General features: G+C 38.8%; 1 protein-coding gene across 2 annotated transcripts in view; it reads left to right on the forward strand.

Annotated features, from left to right (window-relative positions):
• Positions 1 to 27275, forward strand: part of LOC108631670 (uncharacterized) — a 176800-nt gene that overhangs the window by 144159 nt on the left and 5366 nt on the right. For both annotated transcript variants that reach the window (XM_018035776.2, XM_026818973.1), the window contains 3 exons: positions 6004 to 6172; positions 6333 to 6487; positions 17105 to 17215. In XM_018035776.2, the coding sequence (XP_017891265.1) occupies positions 6004 to 6172; positions 6333 to 6487; positions 17105 to 17205 (425 nt within the window). In that variant the 3' untranslated portion in view covers positions 17206 to 17215. The remainder of the gene's footprint in view (positions 1 to 6003; positions 6173 to 6332; positions 6488 to 17104; positions 17216 to 27275) is intronic.

Below are 27275 nucleotides of genomic sequence, written 5' to 3' on the forward strand. Positions count from 1 at the left end.
CAAGAAGTATCAAACAAGGGTGAAAATCAATAAGAGAAATTGGTCGTTATCTTAGTTACGATTAAGTTTCATTGGCAGACGATTTGTCGGAGGATGATTGATTGGAGTCTGAGAATTGGATGATGGTCTGACGAATGATTGATTGAACTACTTAATTCAGAAGGAACGCGTTCTCCTCCCAAGCGATTCTTCTTTTATCGTCCCGCAATTCGTTACTTCTACCTTGAATCTCGAATAATGATAAATATATCACTCATATCTATGAGTATTTTAACAGGTAAAAACGTTGAGACTACTTTTATTCATTCGTCATTATATAATTATGATTATACATATAATTTATTGTCAGATTCTTATGGTGACAAAAATTTATCATTTTTCCACCTATTCAAAATTTTCTATAAGAAATCGGAGAGAATCGAGCCAGGTGGGCGGCCACAGCGAATCAAATCTATCGATAGTGAAACAGGAAGCACAGTATGTTGCGATCGATGTCGACGAGGGTGCACTTTCCGTGTTCCCCGAAATTGCGTATTTGTCACGTTAGAACAGTAGTTACGGGGAAACGACTTCTGAAACGTGTTATGTGAACGAGCATGGCCACGACGGGAGCAGACGCATCGCGTTTGGTGATCGATCATCGATACGATTAATACGATGATTGATACGCGTTCATCGTAGCCCATTTGTTAGATGGCCGTGAGCTACGACAATATTTGTTACGCCCGTGCTACTACGCCTGTTTTAGATCAAGACTAGTAGTTAGGACATGTCAATTTATTAAATCCTTTATTACGAGCCTGTTTATCGAGAATTCGCAAAACGTGTTTTCCTTCAATATTTATCGGCCGCACTAGTCAAATTGTAGAAAAAATATGCTAATATGATTTGTGATGGTCCATTTGTCTGTTGTTTTAATTTTATGAGAAAAAGGCTCACAGCTCGTTTGTAACTAAATAAATAAATAAAAATTAATTGAATAGTGTTCGGTTTAGTGTTACGAATTTATGATAAACATTTTTATTGTTAACTGATAAGACTGCTTGGTTGGAAAGAACGGAATTCAAGTAATGAAATAAGGAAGCCACGATAATCGAGATTACAATGTTGTTCTTTTTTGTTCTTACTTTTTCTTAGCCATTTTTTAAAATGAACTGGATAAGGTATCAGTACAATAAAAAGATTCGGAGCAATTATACGAGAAGAGCGTAGGGAAATGACGCAGACCACATGAATGAAACACGACGTTCATCAATAACGCCAATGAATATTCAGTCCCCGTGAATCCTGGATTAAATTTATTTAAAATTGCATTTAATATTCATGAACGTCCGTGTCCCTGTTCGGTCATTGACAGTTCGTCATTGACTATCGATTTCTCAGCATCTTCAGCAAATTTACCTTTAGAAATCTCTCACGCGAGTCTCTTAACTCTGCTTCATTAACTCTTCATTCATGCGACTTCTTTCCAAGCCATTAACATACTTAACTCCTCTTTCTTGCATTGAAGTTCATGTGGCCTTTATTGCTGCTAAAAATTATATTCGATTTCATGAATAAAATTTTCAACATGTATTACAATTTGCCTGCAACCGTTCAAGAGAAAAATTGTTGCGTTTGCGAAAAAGAATTTAAAACCAGAGCAGTTGAACGGTTAGCATCTATCACAATTTAATTAAAGGGAACACGCTAACCCAGAAAGCTAGAAAGTATTACAGCGGGTTGCAAAGGACCTTGGACGCAAGCATAAAATCCCGTTCTACGTGCTATCGGCCGAAACGACCGGATTCTTCGAGGATGCCATTGTTTTCTCTCGTTTCGCGTGCCGTCAGAGTTCCTCGACGTAAATCCCGTTCTAATTAAAGGTGCCTCGAATTGCACCGTTCCGGCAACGAGACAGCTTTTAACCACGCCACTAACCGGCAGCGATCCACTCACAGGTAATGTTCGGACCGCGAGAACCTTGCGAAACTCGCTTTGTTCCGCAGCGAATAACGGAACGCTGACTTAGTTAGCTCGACGGAAGGGTAATCATGTTCGGTGGGGTCCAAAACCATTTTGTAAAGTGAGATCTTGAATAGTTCTGGAAAATTTCACCAGTTCGCATTTATGTTTAACAGAAGTCCCTCATTCATGCAAATCCCGTCAGCGGTAGAAAATTCGCGCCGGTGACGGTACGGGAGAATAAATTGGCGAAGGATGTTCAATCTCTGCGTAGGCTCTCATCCGATTATTAAAATTCTAGGCTCGATAACGATTCTCCAGAGGGTTCGCGATGGAGGAAGGAAAAAGAGTAATGTAGATTCAATCCGGACAACGTTGCGCAAGGGTATCCAACGGGTATAGAGAATCGTCGGGGCTTAATATTTCAGGGAACGCAAGCGGAGCAATTGGCAAAACTGAAAGAAAAGCGAGGGTATCTTGGAAGCGGCGCCATACGGAATCGCGGAATCCAATTTAAATAATACTCGCCTTCTTTCTCTTACGAGTTCTGACGTCCCCCTCGGGAAAGCATCCGCTTGAATTCTCTCGTGCGTCCTATCTCCTCCCCATCGTCGCGTTCACAACCGTTCGTCACAAAAAGCTTGAAAAAATAATCCACCGGAAGAAATTTTCGTTTCGCTCGTCGCCGCAATCCTGTCGGCTCCGTTTCGCTGGATTAAATTTTTCATTGAATTCCGCTCGCGTCCGCTCGAACCCAGCTTTAGATATCTGACAGCACTCTGCAAACCGAGTCTTCACCTAAGAAAATATGGTTGCTATTATATGATAAGTAAACTGCGAATGTTATGCATTTATAAGAAGTATGACAAAAATCGACAATCAGTATAAGTTTTCACACAAACAAACGGACGACTGATCGGCAGGCAAGTAAGCAGGCAGACAGACTTTTGCCGCAATGATAAGTGTAATCAGGTAATGAAAAAATTATAGTTAAAGACACGTCCTATACAGTCTGTGTACGCTGAACGATTGATTTAACCAATCGAATCTAATAATAAGAAAATAATATTATTTAAAAGAACCAATTCAACTGAAGACATGATTACACAATATCTTGGATAAACAACGTATACGACTGACATCATAATAAGCTTTGGCCACCACTATTATAGAGATTTTCCAGTAGTGGTTGACACCAATGTCGACGAAATCCGCTTCCAGTTCGGAGTTTACAGATTTGTCTGGCTTCGAGTGCAGTCGAAACGACGCCGTTTTACGTTTTCGCGTAGACTTACCGCGCCACCGGATCTGTCACGTTCGATATTCCTTGCTAACGCGGAGCTGCATATAAATTGAAAACTTAAGGCAGGAGTACGGGATATTGTGCAAGATTGATCGGCCTGTTTTAGGACAAATCCCCCAGGGAAATACTTTTTAATTCGCTGTTGGATATAGCTAGCTGTTGATTGATTTAATTCCTGGAAATAGTCGATCCAGAGTTCTGGTTTCACAAAGACATCGGGCGAAAACTGTGTGTGACACATTAACTATAGATTGTACTCGATACGTCCCGTCTGATCAATAGTTGACGCGTTCTACTCGATTGTGCCGAAAATGCCAATGACTAATTTATTCTACTTGACATCGTAAATATTTGCCATCTTGTTAAAATGGAAATTAAGCAAAATTGTTCTTTTTTTGTATTAAATGCAACTTTACACTGAAAACTTCTGGCCACTGTGTTCACCGACACGCTTCCTTCGCGTCAGCGATTAAGTCGAAACTGTCGTTCCGCATGTTAGGAATTGTTACGACTTGGCGAACACAGCTAGTTGGAATTGTTCCTCGATGGTAAATGTTTCAAGGGCTGTTCCGTGTGCGGTGAATCACGATCTTCGTGAAACATGGACTCTTGTAGTTTAAGATTGTTGCGAGGCAATAAATATTGAAAGGAAAAGGAAATACATTTTACAACAAGTATAATTTATAATATTTTCTGTTCAATGTAATACTAAACAAATTTAAATCGATGATTGTATAATTTCATTAAAGAGTCAGTGCTCTTAAATTATAAATTTGCTGATAAAAACAAGTTTACTGTTTTTGTTATGCACGCTTAATTATGTTCAATTAAAACGATGAAAACATTTTAATATGTAAATGCAAATTCGCAGATGTTTGATTATACATATAAAACAGAATCTAAACTAAAATAGGTTTAAAAATGTTCCCTGTTGAATATATATTTCAAATTCTCATTGCAAATCATTTGAATGTTTTCGTACAACCAGAAATCTGTACTCTAGTAAATTTCGAGTAGCATATAATGCTACGTAGCAAGCTTTCGCAAAACTTATCGCTACATAAACCGGGATAAAAAGTTTTGTTCAAACAAGATATATCCCGTTGCACCGAAAATACACGCTTGCCCGCGTGTAAACGGTCGAGGAGAGACGAACGAGGAGTGGATAGAACCTGGAAAGCGCTAAGGAATTTGCATAGCTGTCGACTTGAGAATCGCAGCTGGGTCGGCTCCGCTGAATCTTAATGGCGTCCTGGAAAAAGAGCCGTGTCCTGGGCGTCGAACGCTAAAATTCGTGACCACTACCAGCGAAAAAAACACTAGCAATTTTTGTTGATTAAATTAGCGTTACTGTGGATTCATATGAAAAATAAAACTTTTGTGATATCAATTTAAAAAATGAAATTGAAATCCACAGTCCAAATGTAAAACACATTTTTTAAACTAATTCCGTAAATATTTTATTCGTATAAAACTCCGCAGTTCACCAATAAAATTTATTGATATACTCCAATCTATTCCATGTTCAACTGGACTGGAAAACATGAAATGTACATAAAAATGCTTTAGTCGTAGTGGAACACAACATTTGAAATTGAGTCTGTTCGAGATAAAGGAGTTCGTTGTAACTATTAATATTGCACAAAGCGCATGGTGTACTGGTAACTGTTACCAAGCATTTACCCTGCCAGTCACGATCAACCCTCGACGTCAATTCTCGTGGAGGAGCGGAAACCTTGTGTAGTCGCAGTCCTCGTTCTCCTCGACCCTAATACGTATGAACAGTCACGTTCGAATACGTCCTATCTGTATCGCATTTGTCACCCACGGTGTTGGCTTCACCGAGGAGATAGTCGATCCCTGATAAATCTATCCGGTCGCGGACCATCCTGTTTCTGACAGGACTTCGAAAGTACAGGAGTAGCTTCGAACAGCGAGTTCTTGATAACCGTTTTCGTTAGCGATTGTCGCGTCAGCGTCTCATTAACGGGAGCACTTCTCGGAACGGATTTCGTAGCGAAATGCTTTAATTATACGATGTAAATTAGTACAGCTCCTTGAAACGATTCCTCCGTTTTACGACCGTTAATTATGAATACATTTCGCCCCGGGATGTAATTCTACGACCTCGCGTTGTAATCGTGCTCTTAACCGGAGCCTCTTTGAAAGTTTAATTCCGTGGTTGGAAAAAACGGGTTTTATCACCGCGCGTTATAATTTCGTGGAACAACGGGAATTGTCCGTCGTCGAGCTGTTCAACTTTAATATCTCCAGGCAACGACGAAATCTCCTTCGTCAAGCGTGTAAAATTGCGTCTTGACATGAGGGCACAGGCGAAATATACGAGTATATGTACCTTTCATCCGAGATAAGTAAGGAGAGTGTCGATGAGCCCATTTAAGTAACCGAGTGCCTCTAATGTTAGCGCGCATTAAAAGTACATAAGAATGTAATATGTGTAAGTCTTTTTCAGTACTCTTCTCAAAATACGTGTACGTTTCGTACGTTTGATGTTAGAAGCAGTCGTTTATGGTTATCAAAAACCGGCTCGCGTTAGATGGGCTCATTGACAATCTCTCTACTCATCTCTACTTTTTCCTTATACACTCTTATGTTCTACGTTCGATAAAAAATGAACGCCTCATAAAATAGGGGACAAAAAATATTGTACATTGATTGATGGGTCTACTCGTACACGTAGTTTATGATGAAGGTGTAAGCACGTGTATTATAGAAACGTGCTTTCTGGATTGCAGCGCCGGAGTTGACAATAACGGACGATTCCGGTCGGGTGGTGCCCAAGGAGAGACATCTAAAGGCGGGAAGTGCTCTGAAGCTCAGGTGCGAGGCCAGAGATATTAACGAGTCCTTAACGGAGTCCGTCGTTTGGACCAGGGGCGACGAGACGCTTACCGACGATGTTAGGTATATCGTAATTTCTTTCTTTAATTGTTTAATATTTACACATTTATGACAATAATTATTTAGTTATTTATCATTAATTGTATGACATCGTATCAATAACAAATAAATGGAATTTATAGTATTTGTGCTAAGTAAACAGTATGGGACGTTTATATTTCAGTGAAAACAGGACAATGGAGATACTGGCTGGCAGAGAAGTCCTCGTGATCGTCAGCACTCTGATCGTGGAGAAGGCCACTCCGAGGCACGCCGGGAACTATAGTTGCATGGTGCCGGGGAAGGCCAAGACCACCATCGCGGTCCACGTGCTCAACGGTGAGTTCATTTTCTTCTTTTTCTTATTTGTAAATTCGAAACGATTAGAAATCCGGCAACTTCTATAAAATTAATGATACATATAATTGATCATGGTTGCTCTCGGATATTAAAAATTATATTAGGTTGAGGCGTGTGACACGTCGCTGTTTCTAACGCTTAGATTTTCTAACTGAAAAGCGTCTATCCTGTCTTATCTCATCATCTATTATTGTAATTCAAATCAGAGATAGAATAGTTTGAAGAATATGAATAAGAATTATAGGTAGACTGCGGATTTTTATGTAATATAAAACATTTATGGTAAACAGTCTTTAGAAATGTGTTTTATGTGAACGGTTGTATCATGGAATGTTTAAAATAATTAGATTAATAACTTGAGTCCAACACGCGATGCGTTTATTCTACAGAAACATCTGTTACGTTTGAATAAAACGATATTTCGCATGCTTCGAGCTAATATACCACTGGAAATTATATTTCATTTCCTTACAACTGAAACAAAGCGTAGACTTTCAATTGAAAGTGACATCAGTGCCCCAATCAGGCTACGTTTAAAGCAAGTTAAGATAAATATGTTGAGTCTTCGTCAGCGATGTTGAACGTGAAACGACGTGTCTTGGAGAGGAACTAGTTGGTTAGATAAAAGTCTGTTCTTTATCCGGTAATGCGCTTACCAGATGTACCGAAAAGATCTCGTGGAATCAGCGTAGAAATCTAGGCTCGGAGAAAAGAGAAGGAAGAGCGGTTCTCGCAACATTATCCTTCGGAGGAGCGGCAGCCGAGTCGTTCGAGCAAGTCGCGTTGCACCGCAGTCGATTGAACCTATTTGAGGATGTCTAATCGTGCGTGTGCATCCGATCTCGGGACAAGATAAAGGGCGTTCTGTCTTCCAGCTTGAAATTTCGACGAAATCGCGACGCGATGAGGTCGCCCGGAAGCGACGTAAATCGACGGAGAAATCGTCCCTTCTTCGTTGATTGATGATGATTCCTTTTTCTGTCTCTCTTCTTAATTTATAAATACAATTGAATAATATGAATATTAATATTATATGTATGAAGATTATTGAAGAACTATAACTTATGATTGGAATGAACCTGCAGTCAATGAGAATATTTAATAAATACGTTCATAATTTAATAATCCGAAGAAGAGTAAATCACAAAATTTTTGTTCGGTCTTGGAAGATGTTCGTGCAAGAAACCGTTCATTGAAACACAACATTGAAACAAAATAATGAATCAAGGTTCGGATTTGTCAGAGCCAGTGAATTGCTAATTGATCGCGACTGGTTTGGAAGAAATCTGACCAACAGGGAATTAAATCGCAGCCCAGAATGACAATTAACACGAATTAATACTAATTGTCATTTGAACTGTCAGGCAGCTCCTCGCGGAGGAATTAACGACATTGTCCTGGCGCGGTTGCGTAGAAAAATTCATTAACTGAAATCGTGTAATCGTATACTAGAATGTTCGAGAAAGTGATAAAAAAAATACAATCTTTAGGAGAGATGAGAGTCGCGATTTATCACCCGCTTAGTTTCTCTTTTATTATACAATTAAGGAGCGAGTACTTCGTTATAAAGAACCTACAGTATCTTTTATCGCCATAATTCCCAACAGTGAACATCATCCATTTAAAATACTACTTTCATGCTGCTGCAGAAAGAAATGATGTTAGTGACCGGAACCGTACAAAGGCACGTTACTAAAGAATGATTCCCATTATCCGATACCGTTCATATAGAGAAAAGCATGTAAAAGCAGGAGGCCTCAGGAGGCCCCCCTATACTCTATTCTACTGACTACAACCCTGATTTCGCTCGTTTTTGAGCTGTCAGATCCGACAACTGTCTAAACGGTATCAGATAGTGGAAGTCCTCCTTAACCGAACTCCTACTTAGATAATTCGGTTTCATGACTTATCAAAATTGAAGGGAGTATAATAGAGGTCTTCTTTGAAAAAGCTAGCCAAAGATATACATCTACACACAAGGGTAGAAACATGAACAGGATTGAAGCAAAACCGCTGTCAAAGGTTCGCATATTCCTGCCGAGGAATAAGAAGTTGAAAATGAGGGAGAAGAAGGAAGTGACAATATGTTCCCTCGCATTGACAGAAGTCACGTGAACTTCATTCGGCATTGTATACGGGGACTCACGTTTTCAGGATGAAAAGAGCTGAAAGCCGCCGCGGAAGAGCGCTTTTTCGTCAGGGAATCCTTCCGCTTTTTAGAAAGTCGAAGAAGCGGGTGTGCGCGGCGCGGCGTGTCCTCGTTCGATTGTGCCCGATCGCAGACACAACAGACGCTTATGCTCCCTTTATCTCCTTACTCTCTTCTGGTTTTTCTCTCTGTCTTGCGAGAGATTCGCATCTCTGGGTTCCCTCTAGCCACTCTTTATTCGAAAAATTCCCGTTGCCGTTAGAGAGAAAGACAGACGTGATCCGGACTTCGGTTCCGGGGGATCCGCAGCGACCGAGCTCTCAATAACCAGCGTTTTCGTTGGAATTACAAATCGTTTCCGGCCACCAGAGCATAAATCGCGGTAGTAACCAAAGGCTAACGTAAGATTAATCTGCTCGTTAGACGGGTAATCCACGATGGAATTACGCCGACCCTTTCCACATCCCGCAGATCCTCTTTTGTGACTTTTTATGCAGCTTCCGCCGATTCTATGTAACGATTTCCTTTCTACTTGGTGACATTCGGTTCGTTTTTGCTTTTAGCACATGTAGCTGCTGAGGATTATGATAATTAGATTCAGATGTTTACTCAAGTGTAATAAGAACCGAATCACGAATTTATTTAGATTTTAAAAATACATTGCAATATATTATTAAATATTCCGCGAGCAGTTATTTTGTTTCGTCGATTATAGGGATTATATTTACCCGCGAAAGTGTTAATTACTCGAAACCTTGAACCACGTTCGTTTGATCTAAATCGATTACAAGACATACATAACAGAATCGAGTTAGCCAAGAGCAATTTCCATCTAAGTAAATGATTACTTCTCAAGTACGCTGGAAGTTATGATAGTTCGAAGATGATCCCCTACGATTAGACTGTCTACAAAGCACTGCTGAGACTCTAAGAGAGTCGACGATTATCTCAACTTCCAAGTGCCAATCTCGAAGCTGCTTGAGATATTAGTTCCCATCAGATACTACTCGACTCGTCATCCACAGCTTATATGCTCGCACAATATCGTAAAGAATACATGCTCGACATTAATCGCATTCTCTTTGTTCATTGATAAACGCAGTCTCTTTTTGCGATCTTCAACGTGTTTTGCGATAATATCTATTTGTCACCTGAAGGGAGATGATCTCTGCAACAAAGAGGGGTGAACAACTCTTGATGAACAACGGTGTATTATCTCTTCTCGCGCGAGATCGTGCAAGTTGTACACAAGTAGGCAGGTGAGCCCGCCAGGAACGAGACAATGGGTGAACCGTATTTAGGCGTGTCTATAATTTGCTGGATGTCAAACGCCGGAGCCGCGTAATTGCTCAAAGCGCTTAAGCTAATTTGCGCAATTAGAGAATTAGACCAATTTCCGTGCGCGCAACCACATAAGAAGATTAATTATCGGCCAACGGAAAATTGATCGTTCGAGTACGAAACAAGCGATGCTCGATTCTAAGATGGCACTCGTTTATGATCCTGTCTGTGCTTGAAATTAATTGGCATCAAACGTAACCGTTATCGCCAAAAGCAACGAACATTGGTAGTCTGCAATTTCATTGAATCGACTAAAATCGTGGAATTAACATTTTATTAAAAGTATAGGCAAAAATAATCTTAACCTCTGATAATTAATTAATTTAATATACATGTTGTGTACATCAGATGTTTTACCATGACTGAAATGCGTTGTCACTTTAAGTGATAAAGGACTATTGAAATTGACAGAAGATGGATATTGGAAACGGACTAGACTAGATTATCATGTATCGCATGTTGCTTTACTGTTATTGACTACGTCGATTGTTGAACTGACCTCGTCGTTCAATCGATCGGTATTCATGTCCGAACGCCATTCCAAAGATCATTAGCCTATCATTGTAACAGCCACTGTATTCTGCTCGCAAACGTATGAGCATCATCTATCAGCAGAATCTGTTACAACAATCGCTAAAAAAAATCTACGTTAAAAATAAATATTAAAAAAAAGTTTGTGTCGATATTGAGATCCATAAAAATATGATGAAAGGCTTGTAAAGAGGCGAGGATTAAAGCAAAATATTAATGTGGAAGATACAGCTTGCGCATCGCAATTTTATCCCCAATTTTTTCGCAAATGAATGGTCGCAACAGCGAATTAATGAAACTCATTATTTTCGCTCATGGAATATTCCTCTGCAGAGGAATTTATCGTATCGGCAGATATTTATATCGCCAACAGGCTTTGAATGAAATTGACAATTTCTGATAGCACCCGGTATCATTTAAATTCATAACACGTGTCACAAATTTTGCTTACGTTTTCCATAAAAAATTAATGGTTTCCACTGGTAACGATGGAAACTTCAATATCTGTTAAAGTTCCATTAAAAAGTGACCGTTTTTCGCATACGATAAAATGGGTACAATGTCAGTAAGATAAATAATTTCATATGAATATGCAAGGTTGATAGTGCATGTTCCGTGGGCCCGTGGGTATACGAATAACGTAACGGTAACAACAATATTGGTTGGACAAAATCAATATGGATACACATAAATTCGATTGTTTGATTTCCTATAATTCAAATCTCAATTTATTGTTCAATAATAATGTTATCGACTGTCTAATAATTGACAAACTACGCGTGAAGATCATTTCTCAACTGTATAAATTCACTCTGCAATCATAAAACCAACCGTAACTATTCACTCTATGAAATTTGTATCGTTTTATTCCATTTTATATCACATACGCTATAAAAAAAATAGGGACCATAAAATGTGTTAATATTCGAATAAAAAAAGTACGAAGGGCCACTGCTATTGTTTTTCGATGAACTGACTTCGAATCCATACGTGCCTTGATAGAGGGGAAGAAAAGATCCGGAGTGCTTTTATCAAGATTATTCGCACTCGAAAAAAGAGGTTGGCCGTTTCACGCCTGTGGACGACTATCTTCTTCGGGATGGGTGAATCCTTGGTGTCAAGGCTTAATCTACTAATTTCTCTTTCTTATCCGCCGCCACGGGATAAATCAAAGAGCTGAGAGATCGGTCTAATAAAAGCGCAAACGTCTTCAATAATACGAGTCTTTGTGATTCGTGTCTTGCTTGATTAACCTGCAACAAGTTTGATTCTCTTTCCTTGATTTAAAAATTGCGAAATACTTTTATGGATCACGAAAATATTTTCGCTTCCATAATTGCATCCGATTTTATTTTTACAAAATTCCATAAATCTAATAAACGATTTTGATCATCCACATCATACGTTGTATTAAATTGCGTACATTTTATTTTTGTTTTCAATACGCGCGCAAGTTAACTATGCATACTTGCTAAAAATTTTCAATTCTGTATTTCATATTTTATTTTTTTAAGAGTTTACGGTTTTATTATGTTTTTGTCGATTTGCAAAAATACTTTTAATTCCGTGAAAAAATAGGAAAATCTAATTCGGTAAATCCGTAAAATGATTAGAAAACTAAAACTTTTAAGGTTGCAAACATTTTTTCGCGAGAAATCTAACAAGTGACGCTATTTCGAGGAAAATCGACAAACGTTTCAAGAAAACAGAGACGACAGCAGAAAAGGAACTTAAGAGCTCTCCTTTCTGTTTCAATGAATACAGTGAACTTAAATTTGAGTTGCCAGAGAGGTCTCCCGGGTACCTGCCTCTTTTACCGAAGGATCTTCACTTCCATTCGATAAAATCGATAAGGACGAGCAGGAGAGAAACAGAGAGGACGGATTGTGGCTTGCGGCGCCTGCGGAGTTTACGAGGGTAGGAAGTGACCAATAGTAAATTCTGCTGCGTGATTCCGAAGCGAGGATTCCGTCTGCAGGAAGTGTGGCCACATATGAGCCGAAACGGCCCCTCTTGACCTACTGTCCACCGTTCTATCCCTCCGAAACCATTCCGTGACAAGTTTATCACCGACTCCGCTTATGACGAAAGATTCACGTCCAGTATTTCTTTATCTCCGTTGATATAAAATATGTGCTGTGTTGATGCTGAAATACGGAACGCCGTTTTATTCTTAAACTTTTAATCTCATTTAATTCTTCCATCAAATTAAACGTAGGATAATTTGATTAGAAATAACTTATAATCCAGCAAAACTTAATAATGGTGGTATTCTACAAAAAGTACAGCTGCTTTGTTTGAAGAGAACAGTATTTCATATGCATCAACTTAACAAAAGAGCTCTTTCGCAAGAGCATGAGAAAATTGTAGTGTATAGCGTGAGAATTTTTATGGAAATCTGAAGATTTTTATTCGTGTAGTTTCGTTTTACAATCCTTTCGAAAAAGAAGCCACGCACAGGGAATTAACGAACACACTGTGTAAAAGAAAATCTCCATCGCGGTAACAAGAGCCGACAAGCTAGCGCCAAAGTAAAACCCGACAGTTGCATGGCAAACAACAAACTACGTAGCTAGCTCGTAACGTCGAAAAAGTGAAGTGAAACTAGCGCGGGTGCACGTAGTCCAGAAGAGTAGCGAAGAAACTGCGCCAACGCTAAACTTTCCGAATAAAGGAAGACACGAGGTACGTACACCTGGAAAAGGACGGAATTGGCGAAACTATTCTCAGACGAAACTTCCGTGTATCATCTCAGGGAACTTAATCAAATAAACATATAAGTACACAATTACGTCTAGAGAAATTTGCCTTACTTCTAAAAAGATATATGAAGTTCGTCAAACGTGAATTGAAGTCAAATTGAACTGTGCTAAATCGTATAAAGCCAGACTGAATTGTTTCGGTTCGAGTTTATTATTGTTTCATTCTTTGATACTACAAAGTTGCGTAACAACACAGGAGATGTGAAAAACTTAACAGCTGAAGCGTAAAATTATTGAATGACTTTTATAGTTATTATTTTGCGTAATAACAACAAGAAAATATCTGATAGACAGATCTGTGATGGAATTTCGTTGCGAGGTGAAATTTGGAAAACGAAAACTGGACTACCGCGATGGTCGACCGCAGATACAAGGGGCTGTGCAATTGGACATTCCTGACTGCCACGGCCCGGAAATGGTCAATAGGAAGTTCTGGTACGTGCACTTGCGACTACGGGGCCTGTCCAGGAAACGTAGTTCGAGTGGGTTGAATCGAAACAGTTGAGCCGCGAATACATTGTGCACTGTGAATCCCTCTCGTTGTCCATTGATCAGTAGATAGGGTATTCATTCTAGCCAATTAACAACCGACGAAATGTTTTTAAATGTTTAACACGGACAAAACATAAATTCATGCTTGAACAAAACTTACCATTTTCAATTGGTTATAAAATAACTATAATTTTGTATATTATCTTTTCTATTCTGAGGAAACTGTTATAAAATGCAGTGTATTCAGTTAAACATTTATGCGATACGCTTTTATGTAAATAAGAAACATTTTCTTGAGAATAGAGAAAACAATAGTAACGGATACACGTTCAAACTCAATTTGTATGTAACTTTATATTTTATATGTATAAGTTAATAATATTATCTTTCAATCGATTCTCGAAAAATCGTAGAGAATTGTGGTTGCCATTCGCTTGTTTGATTCGACGAAAGCGAGTTTTTTTTTCAAGCGAGAAGGGAGGGAACTGAGTTAATGAAATTCCTATCGAAAACTGTTCCACGGATAACGTCGATTTTCGATAAATCTGTAATCTTTCAGTTGATGATCGACGTGATAGGCACATTAATTAATGCTTTATCCGCTTCCGATAATTTAATTAAATAGTAGATAGTATAATATAATATATTGATTATTTATTTTTATTGATTTACGATAACGATGTTTAATTAAACATTGTATTTATTGCTGAATATTGAATATTAAATGTATGAGAATTCTTCGTCAATTATATACAGTTTGTGGTCGTTCTCCTTCTTCCTTGTTTAATATTTGAAAGCAAACACTGAAAATCTCTGTATGCAATAACAGTAAAATACTAATAGCTGTTTCTAGCTCAAATAATGAAAGTTTGGGTAAATTGAAAATGGGTCATTGATAGGAGTGACAGGTTTAACGAAGGGATAAACAAGAGAAGTGTCCAATGGACTGGAAAAGAGAACGTTTACGTAACTCCCTAAAGAAGATGAAAACTGCAAGATGCGAGCCAAGAAGAAACAAGAAGAGCATGAGACACTTTTGTGTGAAGTGAAGAAAAATGGGGAAATATAGAACAAATATAAATCCAAGAAGACAAATCTCTTGAGACTCGTGTACACTCCGTGAAAGATTGAAAAATCAGTGCGACTGAATAGTTGATGAAACATGGGAGGAAAGTATTCTAGAATCGGGTGACAGTATGAAGAGAACGCGCTCCTAGGTTCGAGGGATAGTCTTGATGAAAGAATGCGAAGACACATGAGTCGCGCGATGGAATTGAAATGAAAAATTCCAGCCGGAAAACGGGGAAAGGAAGATGCAGTGTTTCTTGGAGAAAAGTAAGCGCAGGAACTTTTAGACCGCTTTTGAATCTACTTCCAAATGATCTCCCAACAACCGCAGTGCTCTTGGGAAAAGTTTTACGTCACCATCAAACTTTTTCACTAAGCGATTGTCCTGTGACCCTTGTTTTCTTGACAATAAACTTCAGTTATATTTATAATGCAATATTTACATTAATAATAATAAAATTATTTAATTGTTCAGGAGTCCGTAAAAATAATTGATTAATTATTCGAATCAAATGCACGATGCGTGTACGTATAGGAACATTTGTTACGTCTGAAGAAAACAATACTTCGTGTGCATCACTCTAACAAATTAAATAGACTTTTCAATAGTCTTGATATTTGAGGATCCTTCAGCTAATCTCGAGTGAATTTCGAGAGATCTCTGAATAATCCTTGACGATCAGCGGGAGAGAACGATCACGGACAGTGATCACAGGGAAAGCACGTTTTCTGTCGGACTCTCTGTCGATGGAAAACCGGAAGTCTCGATTCTCGATAGTCGAGTGATCAGTCAAATCACAGGGTAAATCTTGAGAGCTCGTCGAACCGGCGCAGCATGGTAGCAACGGGCTATTTTTGCAGTCGGGATTCTCGACTGTCGGACACCGATGATTAAGTTCCATTTCAATCTGCTGGTGTGAATTCCTTCCCCCGTCGGGAGTTTCGTTGAAATAAAAGTGTTTCTGTGAATCGTGAAGGCATTTTCTGCGAAATATTGATTACCATAAAAATACCGAAAGCTCTAAATTTCGAAGGAACGGAATGCTTGCTAATCGTGGCGGAATTCCCAGTGAAACGCCTGTTAACAAGTAATTCTGGTCGCGTTCCGCGCTCCGTCGTGCTCGATTCTAGTAACGAGAGAACCCAAACCACTTCTCGAAACGCAAACGCACATTGGCGCCAAGTTGCACGCGGCACTTCCGGTTGAGCGAGCGGGCAAGAAGGAGGGACAAAGAGGAAAGGCTCTTCGAACGGGATAGGCAAAGCTACAGCTCTCTGGGATAGGCTCGTGGCGCAAGAGCCATTAATAAGGAGCGCCTAATTTCATGAAAGCCCGGAGCCTCGAACTATTATCTAGGAAACGTAACTCGGTCGAAGAGCGATTAAACGGACGCCACCAAAATACGTCAAGCTGCGGCGGTGTGCGCCTGACAGAAAACCTATAGACGGAACAACCATTAATGAAATGACAAATGTGTTCTTGTCAACGGCATGTGCAGGCGTACGTGCGCCCACGCTCGCTCGCTCGCGCCGCATCGAGTACCAACCAACAACGTTTACAAGCCCGTCGCCGAAAAATAAAATATATATTCGACCGCTTGATTTACGGGACTTCATAGGTATATCGTGGCCCTATCCGCGACGAAAGGCCCCGGATCGATTGATCCCTCTTCCGCGACACCGTCGCGTCACGTCGCGTCGTCGTCTCGCGTTGGAAATTCGTATCGGCGACTTCGCGATCGATTGCCAGCGATAACGTCGACGGATTGCCGAACGCGTGAATTTATAGGTTTCCCGGTCGATGAAAACGTTCCATCGAAAGACTCTGACGGAGAATTTCATATATCGATTAATTTACGAATATCCTCCAGATCTCGCGCAAACGAGAACGATGAAAATATCGGTTCTAACGGACAAGATCGCGTGACGTTCTTGTAGTGATTATGTGAGGGCAATTTTTCTTCTGCCAGATTTCGGCAGGTGGTTTAAAAAAGATTTTACGTATAAATCGTGAACGAGTCATCTTTTATGTGTAATAAAAGATTGAAGAAATTTGAAACTTTTATGCGACTTTTGAAAATTTTGAATATATTGTATTTCCATTTATATAAGAAGAAACCTGAAACAAAATAGATTAACTAGGCAGCTTGACAAGTTCATTCGTGGTGGTTATCGCACGCGAACTGAAACGAACGACCGAAACACGGCCAGCAGGGGTAACTTAATTCAATTTCTTTTCTCTTCCGGTTTCAGGGGAGTTGCCAGCCGCGGTGCACGACGGCAACGGGGTCTCCAGGGCGTTCCTCAACCTGTGGCTAATTCACTTAACGATGAGTTACGTTTTCTCCAGATGACAATACTAAGGTGAGTCAGTTACCGTGTAACGATCCCGTTGAAAGTATCATTCTAAATTAGTTCCTCCCATACTTCTTTCATTTGTTCATTAAAATTCAAATACACAAGATCATATTATTCATTTCTCAACGTCAATTTACAGACTGAGAGATTATTATACAATTATCATATTCAAATCTAACTTTTATCAAGCAATGAATCACTAAATAAATTTATCATCTAATTTATGAAGTAAAATGGAGGAAAAGTATTAGATGTACGTCGTGGTAAACGGTGAATGATTTATTTCGTCAAAAATCGACTGACTCGAAGCGTTTACCGCGAAAGCTCAGGTGCGATTTCAATTTCGGCCGTCGACGAGTTGTTGCCGGAAACTAAATGGAGGATCCAAACCGGATTCCGTCGTTTCACCGACGGAATTCGAATGATACTATTCTGTTCCGAATCGGCGCGAACACCGCACCGCGTCGACGGAAACTTTACGAGAACAGGCTGGCGGTCGCTTAAGATCGGTCGCCAACTGCGATTATTACAATGGTCGCGTTGTAACGTCCTCTTCGGTGATTGCTTCCGAAAGTTTTAACCGTCTGCGTAATGACGTCTCTGCGTTACCTATTATTCAGAATACATTAAAAACTTCTATAAGTATATTCGTGATATTTTAATCACTGGAAATGTACATGTCATTCGATCTTTCAATGATCAATAGAATGAAACAGAGATTTCTCATTTAATTTGTTTATTATAAGGCTTTTATCATATAAAAATCGCAACTCATTCCTCTGTATTTGTATACAGTATAACGTTTGAAATGTAACAGTTTTTCAGTATCGAATTGTTAAATTATCAATGCATCAAAAGAATAATTTTTCTTACTACACATATAGTGCACATACATACATGTTTCGTACAGAACGGTATATTTTAACAGGTTAAAAAGTGGATTTTTTTTAACATTTCAGTAATCGCGTGTTCGGGTTGTTTTTAGCGCTGTGATATACTTTTGTGTGCTATTTTTTACCGTCTGTCTTATTTCCTGCAGTTGTTTTTACCGGTCCACTGTTACTCTGTTTTTCGAGTTGCTTTTTTCTTTTGTTCGCTGCTCCTTTTTTAAAACGAGTAGGTTTGTTTGCGATTGGGACCAGTTTGCTATCGTCTTTCTTCCTTAGTTCTGTCAACTTTCCACTCCTTCCCCACTTTTATTCTCCCTTCAGTTTTTTTGCCCACCGTGCTTTTTTTAGCCGATCTTCCCGAGATTTAAGGTTCCCTTTGCGACTCCGTTTCCGCTTTACCCTTTTGCATCTTTGTTTTTATCTGTTCCCAGAGCTTCCCTCCTATTTTCACCTCTTTCTAGCCTGTTTTATGGCCTTCCTTCTCGGCTCACTTTCTGCTCCACGCAGGCCGCTTCCTCTTTATCCTTAACGCACCAGATTCTCTACACTGAACTTCCTCCGGATTCTCTATCTGTTCCCGTATTTGTACAGTCGCACTTTGTTTCATCAGGTTTCATATTGTTTTTTTATTCACAAGATCCACCGTGACAAAATATTAATCAACATCCTATCGATTTCTTTATATCGATTTACGTACGCTTTTTTTGGAGCGCCCTGATCCGAGTTTCAGATGAGTTTTCAAAGCCCTGGCTGAAAGGCTTATCGACTCGTAAGAAAGTTAGGCCAAGTCCCGTGCTTCGGCTTCGAGCCCTTGGAAACTGAAAGCATATGGTGATATTCTAATGAAAATTGTTCCTTATTTCTATTATATCCTTATTATAGTATATCTACCTTATAACTGGATTATAGATTTTTGTATAAAATGAAACTTTATAATATGAATTCGAAAAATGAGATTCGGGTAAAAATTTTTTTATCATGTAACGCTTGCTACGTGCACTCAGCTTCTGATATTGCATGTACTTTTAAGTACTACTTATAACATCTTTTATACTTTCTACGCGTTCAATTTTCTTATTGCTGTCCAAACTAAAATTATAAACCCATCTGAATCGGTCATGAAAATAGAATCCATTTAATTGGATTTTACACGAGTTTGCATCCCAGCGAGCTGCTGGTATAAATAGAACGAAAATCTGGCTACGTATTGCTCACGTGAACTATTTTATCGTACTGAGTTAATAGAGTTACAATGACTGTTGATAATAGAGAATAATTAGGATTTTGTCTGCGGACATAAAACGGAACAAAGTACTAAAAGCAGTTTTGATAACGATCCCCAAATTTTAAATTATCGTGTTTTACAATAATTTTAATTTCTTCATCAACCAGAAATTACACCTATTAATTTATCAATTAGCAAAATTTTGAATTTGATATGTTCTTTACTGGAGAGAAAAGGTATAATAGTGCAATATCCGATTTTTGAGCGGAACTAACAAAGAACAGTCGGGCGGAATTCCCAAGGCAAATAAATCACCGCGATATCGAAGCGTGCCCTCTTTCTAGGAACGGGTACCGGAAATTGCCTCCGATTCCCTGTATAAACTCGTGAACAAAATAGAAAACGAGTCGATTCGTCCGGTATATTCGTAATTGCAGTCGGTTATCCTTACCCAGGCTGATTCCATTCTCAGTTTCCGGCTCGAACTCGACGAGCGTTCGCCATTCTCAACGAACACATATCGTGTGCCTACGAATCCATTGGATCAACCGATATTCATGATTCAAGGTTTTATCGATGAGGTCCTAGTATTGTGAGAGATATAATTCCTAGAGAAGGAAGCTGGGGGTACCGCGTGACGTGTACACCGGAAACTATAGTTTATACGGCGAACAGCGGTATCTCACCTTCCGTGCTTTCATTATCAGTTACCATAGATCACGGCGTGCGGGTACCATCGGATGACGGCACATCCGTTCATCCTTCATCGCCTGATGACGATCCCGCGTGTTCCGTGTATCGATATCATTCGCGTGGAAGGCATAAATTAGTAGACGTTCGCCAACCGAGAATTCATTCTTCTTTCCTGCTTCTTTGATACAATTAAACGAGTATATGTCAGTTTACTTGGTGAAACTGAAATATTATTATACAGGGTGAGGCACTAACTGTTGCCACCTAAAATAACTCCGAAAGTATGATAGCAGTAGAAAAGTTTTCGAAACAGAAGTTAAATGGGACAACAGGATTTGTAGTACGACGTTAATTTTTTGTTGCTAGGTGGAGTCGCTTCAGAGAAATGTAGGCCCCCTTTGTTTTTTTAAATAGAATGTGGTATTTCTTTATAGATTAAACGATGCAACTAAACATTCTTTATAAAACAGTACTGACTTATGTATCCAAAAAAGCTGATAATTCAAAAGATATTTCAATTTAAATAATTATAAAATTCATAGTAGACAACTTTTCTACTACTATCATATTTTTGGAGTTATTCTAGGAGGCAATAGTTAGTGCCTCACTCTGTATACTAGTGAAGGAATGGGAAAAATTTAGTTAGTGTACAATGCTCACGATAGGTTTAACGTCGACGTTTTTTAAAAGTTGTTGTATCAAAGTTACACGTGCTTTCGCACGTGCAATAAATTCTGGTATGTTAAATATTGAAGTAGGGGGTTACAACATGCAGCTATCTGTTCTTAATATTTGCGTAGAGTCGCGATTGTAATCTGATTAAAAGCACCGTAACTAACGAGATCAGGACTAGGGTAGAGTAAGGGAAAGGCACCATGGGTCAGCTTTAATATCCAGCTCAGCACGCTGCGTGCTCGAAACAGGAATGCGGAGGAGCGCCAATTCGCACCGTAAATAGTTTAACAACTGTGATTCATTAGTTTAATCCAATTACCGAGCTACCTATGAACCGGTTTCAAGGAGAATTCATAAATTTCCATAGCTCGCCGTCGATCCTTAATCCACCCAACCTCGTTTAAAACTTAGTTTCATTTTTCGTTTCATACTTAACTAGGAACTACTCACATTTGTATTGCCAATGCGCAGTGTCGCTAATAGACTTGAAGAAAATGGGGCAAACTTTGTCTTTCGTCGTTAATATCCAGCGTGGTCTATAAATATAGATCCCAGCGAGAAACCAAAACTGGAAACTCGATTCAGAAGTTCGACTCCAATTTTAACGCGATTACGAGACGAGACAAACGACGCGACAGCGAATGGCGAATGACAGGCCAGCCTTTTACGGTAACCTCGTTTTCTACAGTCAATTTGTCATAATCCTGATAAAAGGAGCTGAATGAGTTTGTCAATTAGCACGGGGCAGAATGCCAATTACTCGTTAGAAAACTACGCAAAGCCGATTCCTCGTTAAATCTTGTGGTTGGCCCGTTTTTCCCGGATCGAATTCGTCGGCGGGAATCAGAATCCACGATTAGATAAGACATCTCGGGATTTCCAAATTTATTTACCCAACCACGCATTCCTAAAATTATCTTTTTATAATTGATTACGAGTTTTATGCATTCGTAGAAGAACTGGATATGTAAGTTCGAAATGTGTTTAAAAAATGTGCAAATCATCAAAAATATACACTTGTTATTGTCTGAAGGATACGAGACGAGACAAACGACGCGACAGCGAATGGCGAATGACAGGCCAGCCTTTTACGGTAACCTCGTTTTCTACAGTCAATTTGTCATAATCCTGATAAAAGGAGCTGAATGAGTTTGTCAATTAGCACGGGGCAGAATGCCAATTACTCGTTAGAAAACTACGCAAAGCCGATTCCTCGTTAAATCTTGTGGTTGGCCCGTTTTTCCCGGATCGAATTCGTCGGCGGGAATCAGAATCCACGATTAGATAAGACATCTCGGGATTTCCAAATTTATTTACCCAACCACGCATTCCTAAAATTATCTTTTTATAATTGATTACGAGTTTTATGCATTCGTAGAAGAACTGGATATGTAAGTTCGAAATGTGTTTAAAAAATGTGCAAATCATCAAAAATATAACACTTGTTATTGTCTGAAGGGTACAAGAAATCTCAAGCTAGATTCCATGTTCTAAATTAAATGAATAAATTATAAAATAACAATTATGATTTTAATAGAAACATACAACGTGCACTTGCACGAAATTGAATACAAAATGTAGGTTTGACATATTTATAATCAGAGATTAAGCCAAATGAAATTTTCTTAAGTTACACTCATTCACCGTGTTAAACGCTTATTAAACAGCATAAATAATCTATACGGCGCTAAGAATGTTCAGCGAAATGGTATAACCTTAGCTAGGGTACTAATGAACTGATGGTATAATTTTCAAAGGGATTACCGTCAACGAGAGTTTGTATAGGGAATTATCCATTATTCCGCTATGAGCGAGACATCATCGTCAGCACACATATCGCCGTTCGTTCAATTTCCACTAGGGAGTTAAAGATTGAAGGAGGCAGGGAACAGGATGATTTCGCAGAACTCATTAAAGCAAATCCGTGGCGCACGACGCGAGCATGGAACGGTACTTACGGATCATTATCTCGTGATAACAACGGCATCAATTCATCGTCATTTGAATGATATCGGAAAGGAAACGAGCTTGTCAGATGCAGAGATTGCGATTCATAGAATGGACGATAAAACTTCGATTAAACGAAGAACACTAATTTTTATTGTTTCCATCGATCCGCTTTCAAGATTTTTCTAGTATCGGATGATCGTATCTTCTCTCTTTATGCTTGGAAAAGAGATAGGAAGCGTGCAGAGAGAGAAAGGGATTTACTCAACACTTTGTAAATTCTCGTTTCGCCGTAATTTCATTTACTGTCTCGTTTAGTGCGCCCACGCGTTCGTCTCGTTCACGTTAATAGCAAAAAGGAAGAAAAATAAATGTCAGGCAAAATATTTTAATTTCGCATGTTACATGTTTTCAGCCGTGCGAATGAAAAGCACGGCTCAAAGTAAGTACGTAATTTTCCATCCGAGCTCGCTGCTAAACCTACCGAACGAGGCATAACGCGTGTCCGTTTTCTTTTGTCAAATAAACGAACACAGAAAATAGAGAGAAACGTGCTAGTCGGAACTTGATTAAATTCAACAAGTTTCACTAGTAAATTGATATCTTTTTCATTTTTAGATTAATACGTGAAAAACATCGATCTTATTTTATCTCAGCGCCAATTATTATGGATCAAATTAAAGATTGAATAGTTTCGAATACAAGGTGTCCCAGAATGAACGAGGGTGTAAAAGAGGATGAAATTCTGAGTCAATTTTCTTTGTTAATGACTTTTTTAATAGCGGTTGGAGAAAAAAGTGGAAGAGGAAATTCTAACTCAGTGTTTCACTCTCACGCTCTGAGAGAAAAATCATACATCCTAGGACACCCCGTATATCACTAAAATTTGAAGTTAGACTGCAGATTTTTATACAAAATAAAACATTTATGACATCAGTTTAAAACTTATGTTTTAGATAAACGTCTCTTTCATCATTCAAATATTGAAGAATTAGTCAAACTTGTGATATACCTGTGTTGCACAGGAACATTTGTTACGTTCAAAGAAAACGATATTTCTTATTAATAAATTGATTCGTTAAAATGCTCAGAGGGTCGTACTCGAATTCATAAAGCACTCGATTTCGCATTACAATTATCGTGGTTACCGTCGGGCTCTTGGTACGAAGCCCATTAGCAGAGTAATTAATCGACTTTCGCGAAGCTCGAGAACCGGGACACGATTAATTTGACGAAAGGCATGGACAAACGTATTCGTCGGCTTAACGAACAAGCCGTGCTGTTTTTTGCGGCACATTCGAACGTGTCGATCTATTTTTTCCACACCGCGATTGCTAGCGGCGATTGCTGGCCGCTGCCCAAAAAAGTGACCACAAATGGAGAATCGATGGAATAACAAGCGCATTCATCGAACTCATTAATTCTGTAACTGCGTGGCGCGGTGCGTATTTTCTTCTCTCGAACAGTTTATCACGTCCTAAAGGAAAATATAAATAAAACGGAAACGGGAGGATCGTTATTTCGCCTCTAATTTATTCGAATCGCAAGTATGGACAAATTGCATGGGCTAAAAATGAAGCGGACTTTAAATCAATTCAGTGACAAAAAAATAAACAACGCAGAAGGTTTTTTTATTCAGTATATTTGAATATTCATTAAATTATGTGCATATGAAATATAAAAATTAAACAATTTATGTAAAATATATTTTTTAGGGCCCTGACATATCATCTGTAGTAAAGAATTATTTTGTAACGAAAAAGTACATATATTTTTCATTATGTAATTATTATATCATTATTTACAGATATTTTGAGAATAGATAAAATTTTTTTTCAATAATCGAACTGTATTTTTTTCGCATTATTGAAGACATCGTTGGGTTAAAACGAATCAATTCGAAAAAGAATTGACAAAACTAATTTATCATTAATTATTTAGTTTAATTAGATCAGCACAGATTTTTAGTCGAGATTTATCAAGTCCTCACGTTTATGTAAAAAGTGTTAATTCTCTTGGATAAAGAAAAAATGTGTGTCCGAATTAGCATCGTTGATCGCGAAACTCGATTACGGAGGTAGTTGCTACGTAGGCAGGATAACTAATCGTGAAGCTAAAAATCACTGAACGTTGTTAAAATTCATAACAATCTCGCGGTTCGTGAAATTGGCAAACGGAGCGTATTTTCGACCGGCGCGGCACGGCGCGACAACGCTACGGTCGCATTAAAAACCGTGAATTTTTTCGAATTTACCGTGTGTTGCGCCGGATTTCCTCTCGGACCAATTAAACTATCTTTTTCAGCATGCATGTTGTTGCAGCCTTTGTAAAAAAAAAACCTGAACATCCTCGCTCCTCTTGTAAGAGAACTAATTTAATCTGCCGCGCTTGTCATAAATGTTAGTTTGCTTTATATTCTCTCAATCCTTTATGAGATTATTTGATCTGTTAGTTGCATCGTCCCAGAAAATATTTACGTTTCCAGTATTTTTATCTTTCTGCAGACATGTTCTGCTTTTGTATTAAATCTTTTATTCTTCCTTTGAATTCTTACTGTTTCCAATTAAGTAAATTGCCTGTTCTTATTTAAGTACAAAAGATCTAAAACAGGTAACGCTAGATGTATTGCAAAACAAGTTAACTGAAATGCGAAGAATCTGTCTGGTGTAAATATTTAAAAAATGCAGCACCGTTGCGGAAGGATTGCACGATTGGAAATTCGACGAGCACTCGTCAAACTTCCATAAATCTCTAGAAGGGAGGGTGGGGGTCATAACCGGGCGCGGTCCATTGTCCAATCGCGCTTTATCCTCGTCACCGGTTTCCTCTGCGAACGACTTCAAATTTTCAATTTTCTCCTGTTACTTTTTTCTCTCCCTTTTCCAACATAGTCCGTCAATCGTGGCTTTTGCAGATTCTGCAACGACGCGATGCGATGCCCGCACCGCCTGCCGATTGGCGTCCAGCGTACACGGAATAATTCGAACGAGATGAGTGATATTTCTGTGTTACGAAAATTCAATCCTTTTTTTTTTAAGAAACCCGAGTTTCCCGTTCCGAGTTGTCAACGTTTAAAAATTGAACTTCCGGTTTTTATATGCATACGTACCCCTCGTATGCAAATTAAAATTCATAAGGCGCAATACGCAAAGTCCTCTGAAAGGGATTATTCAAAGCGAGCTTATTCTTTAAAAAAATATTCATATATGCGTGAAAGATAGAATAGTCTTTACCTGTATCGAAAATCTAACAACTGTACATGTACAGGGCGTCCCAGAATGCACGACTTCCCTCGGAAAACATGAAAGAGTCTCTGAATGAAAGATACTCTGAGTCGAAAGTTACTCTTCCACTTTTTTCTCCAAACGGTATTAACAGTAACTAACGAAAAAGGTAATAAAATTATTGATGTTCTTACACGTTGCAATGTTGATACATTATCAGATTTCACAGGAACATCTGTTATATTTAATGAAAATTCGTATGCATCAACCTAATATTTATTAATAATATTTTATTCTATAAAAAAGGATAGGGACACAGGCATGAAAAGGAGAATGGTATTCTCCCTTAAAAACTCATTGAATGAATTCCTGCAGCGGTTGTTAACAAAACAATACCCTTTGTTTGCTGGTTTCGTTCTGATTTGATTCGTCAAAAGCACGGCTTTAGAGTTTTAAAGAGACGACTGGCCATCGAAGATCCGCGAGTATATTCAGAATTGCACGCGGAGTTTCGTTTGATTTATGCGGTTGGTACAGTGACACATAGATAAATGAGTTCACTGGATGCGCTGCGGAATATACCCAGCCAGTTGTATCGATTCCTGTGGTTCAATTCGGCGGGCCCGAGTCATTTCGCCCGATGTTGTTACGAGATAATGTTATTCGCTCACTGAATCCAGAAACAAAACAATCATTGTATCTTTCGATAGTTCGGGCGATTATTCATGCAATCAGATTTTCAATAATAGTATGAAGACTGCGGGCACACGCCTGCACAGATTTACCTGTACGCCTGTACAGGCTCATCAGTACAATAACATATTCCAGACTATTGATTTCTACACACGTACGAAAAATACAAAAGAACAAAATGTACGAAATAAAACATATATCGTTTTAATATGAAAATGAGATCTGAATTGTATTCTTCGTCGTCATTTAAATAATGCGATGTGCATTCAGCTTCTGATATTGTATACATTTTTAAACATCACATACAGCGTTTTTATTTCTTGCATATTTAGTTTTCTTATAAATGCATAAAATCCACATTCTAAAAATAACAGAAGAGTTCTATCGCGTACACAGTTTGGTAAGCCTGTGCTCGTATACCCATACACCATGGCAAGTTTATCTGAATGCTACACAATAGATGATAGCTAGATGATATCGAGTCACCATTCATATTGGTCACTATAAGCATTCTATCTAGCCACAGGCAAGCTAAGGCTCTGTCATAAATCGTTTGAAAGCAAAATAGCGTCGAGCCAATTGGCCTCAACGATCCTCAAAGGTACCTCGCCCCTAACAAACGATTATTGCTGCTTGATTTCGACAAGCATGACGAATCCTCAGTTACGGTAACACTGGTCAGGGTTTGTAGAACCTGATACTGACAGTTCGGGATCGTA

Source organism: Ceratina calcarata, unplaced genomic scaffold, assembly GCF_001652005.2.
Source record: "Ceratina calcarata isolate Rehan_Ccalc_2016 unplaced genomic scaffold, ASM165200v1 scaffold92.2, whole genome shotgun sequence".
Lineage (NCBI taxonomy): Eukaryota > Metazoa > Arthropoda > Insecta > Hymenoptera > Apidae > Ceratina > Ceratina calcarata.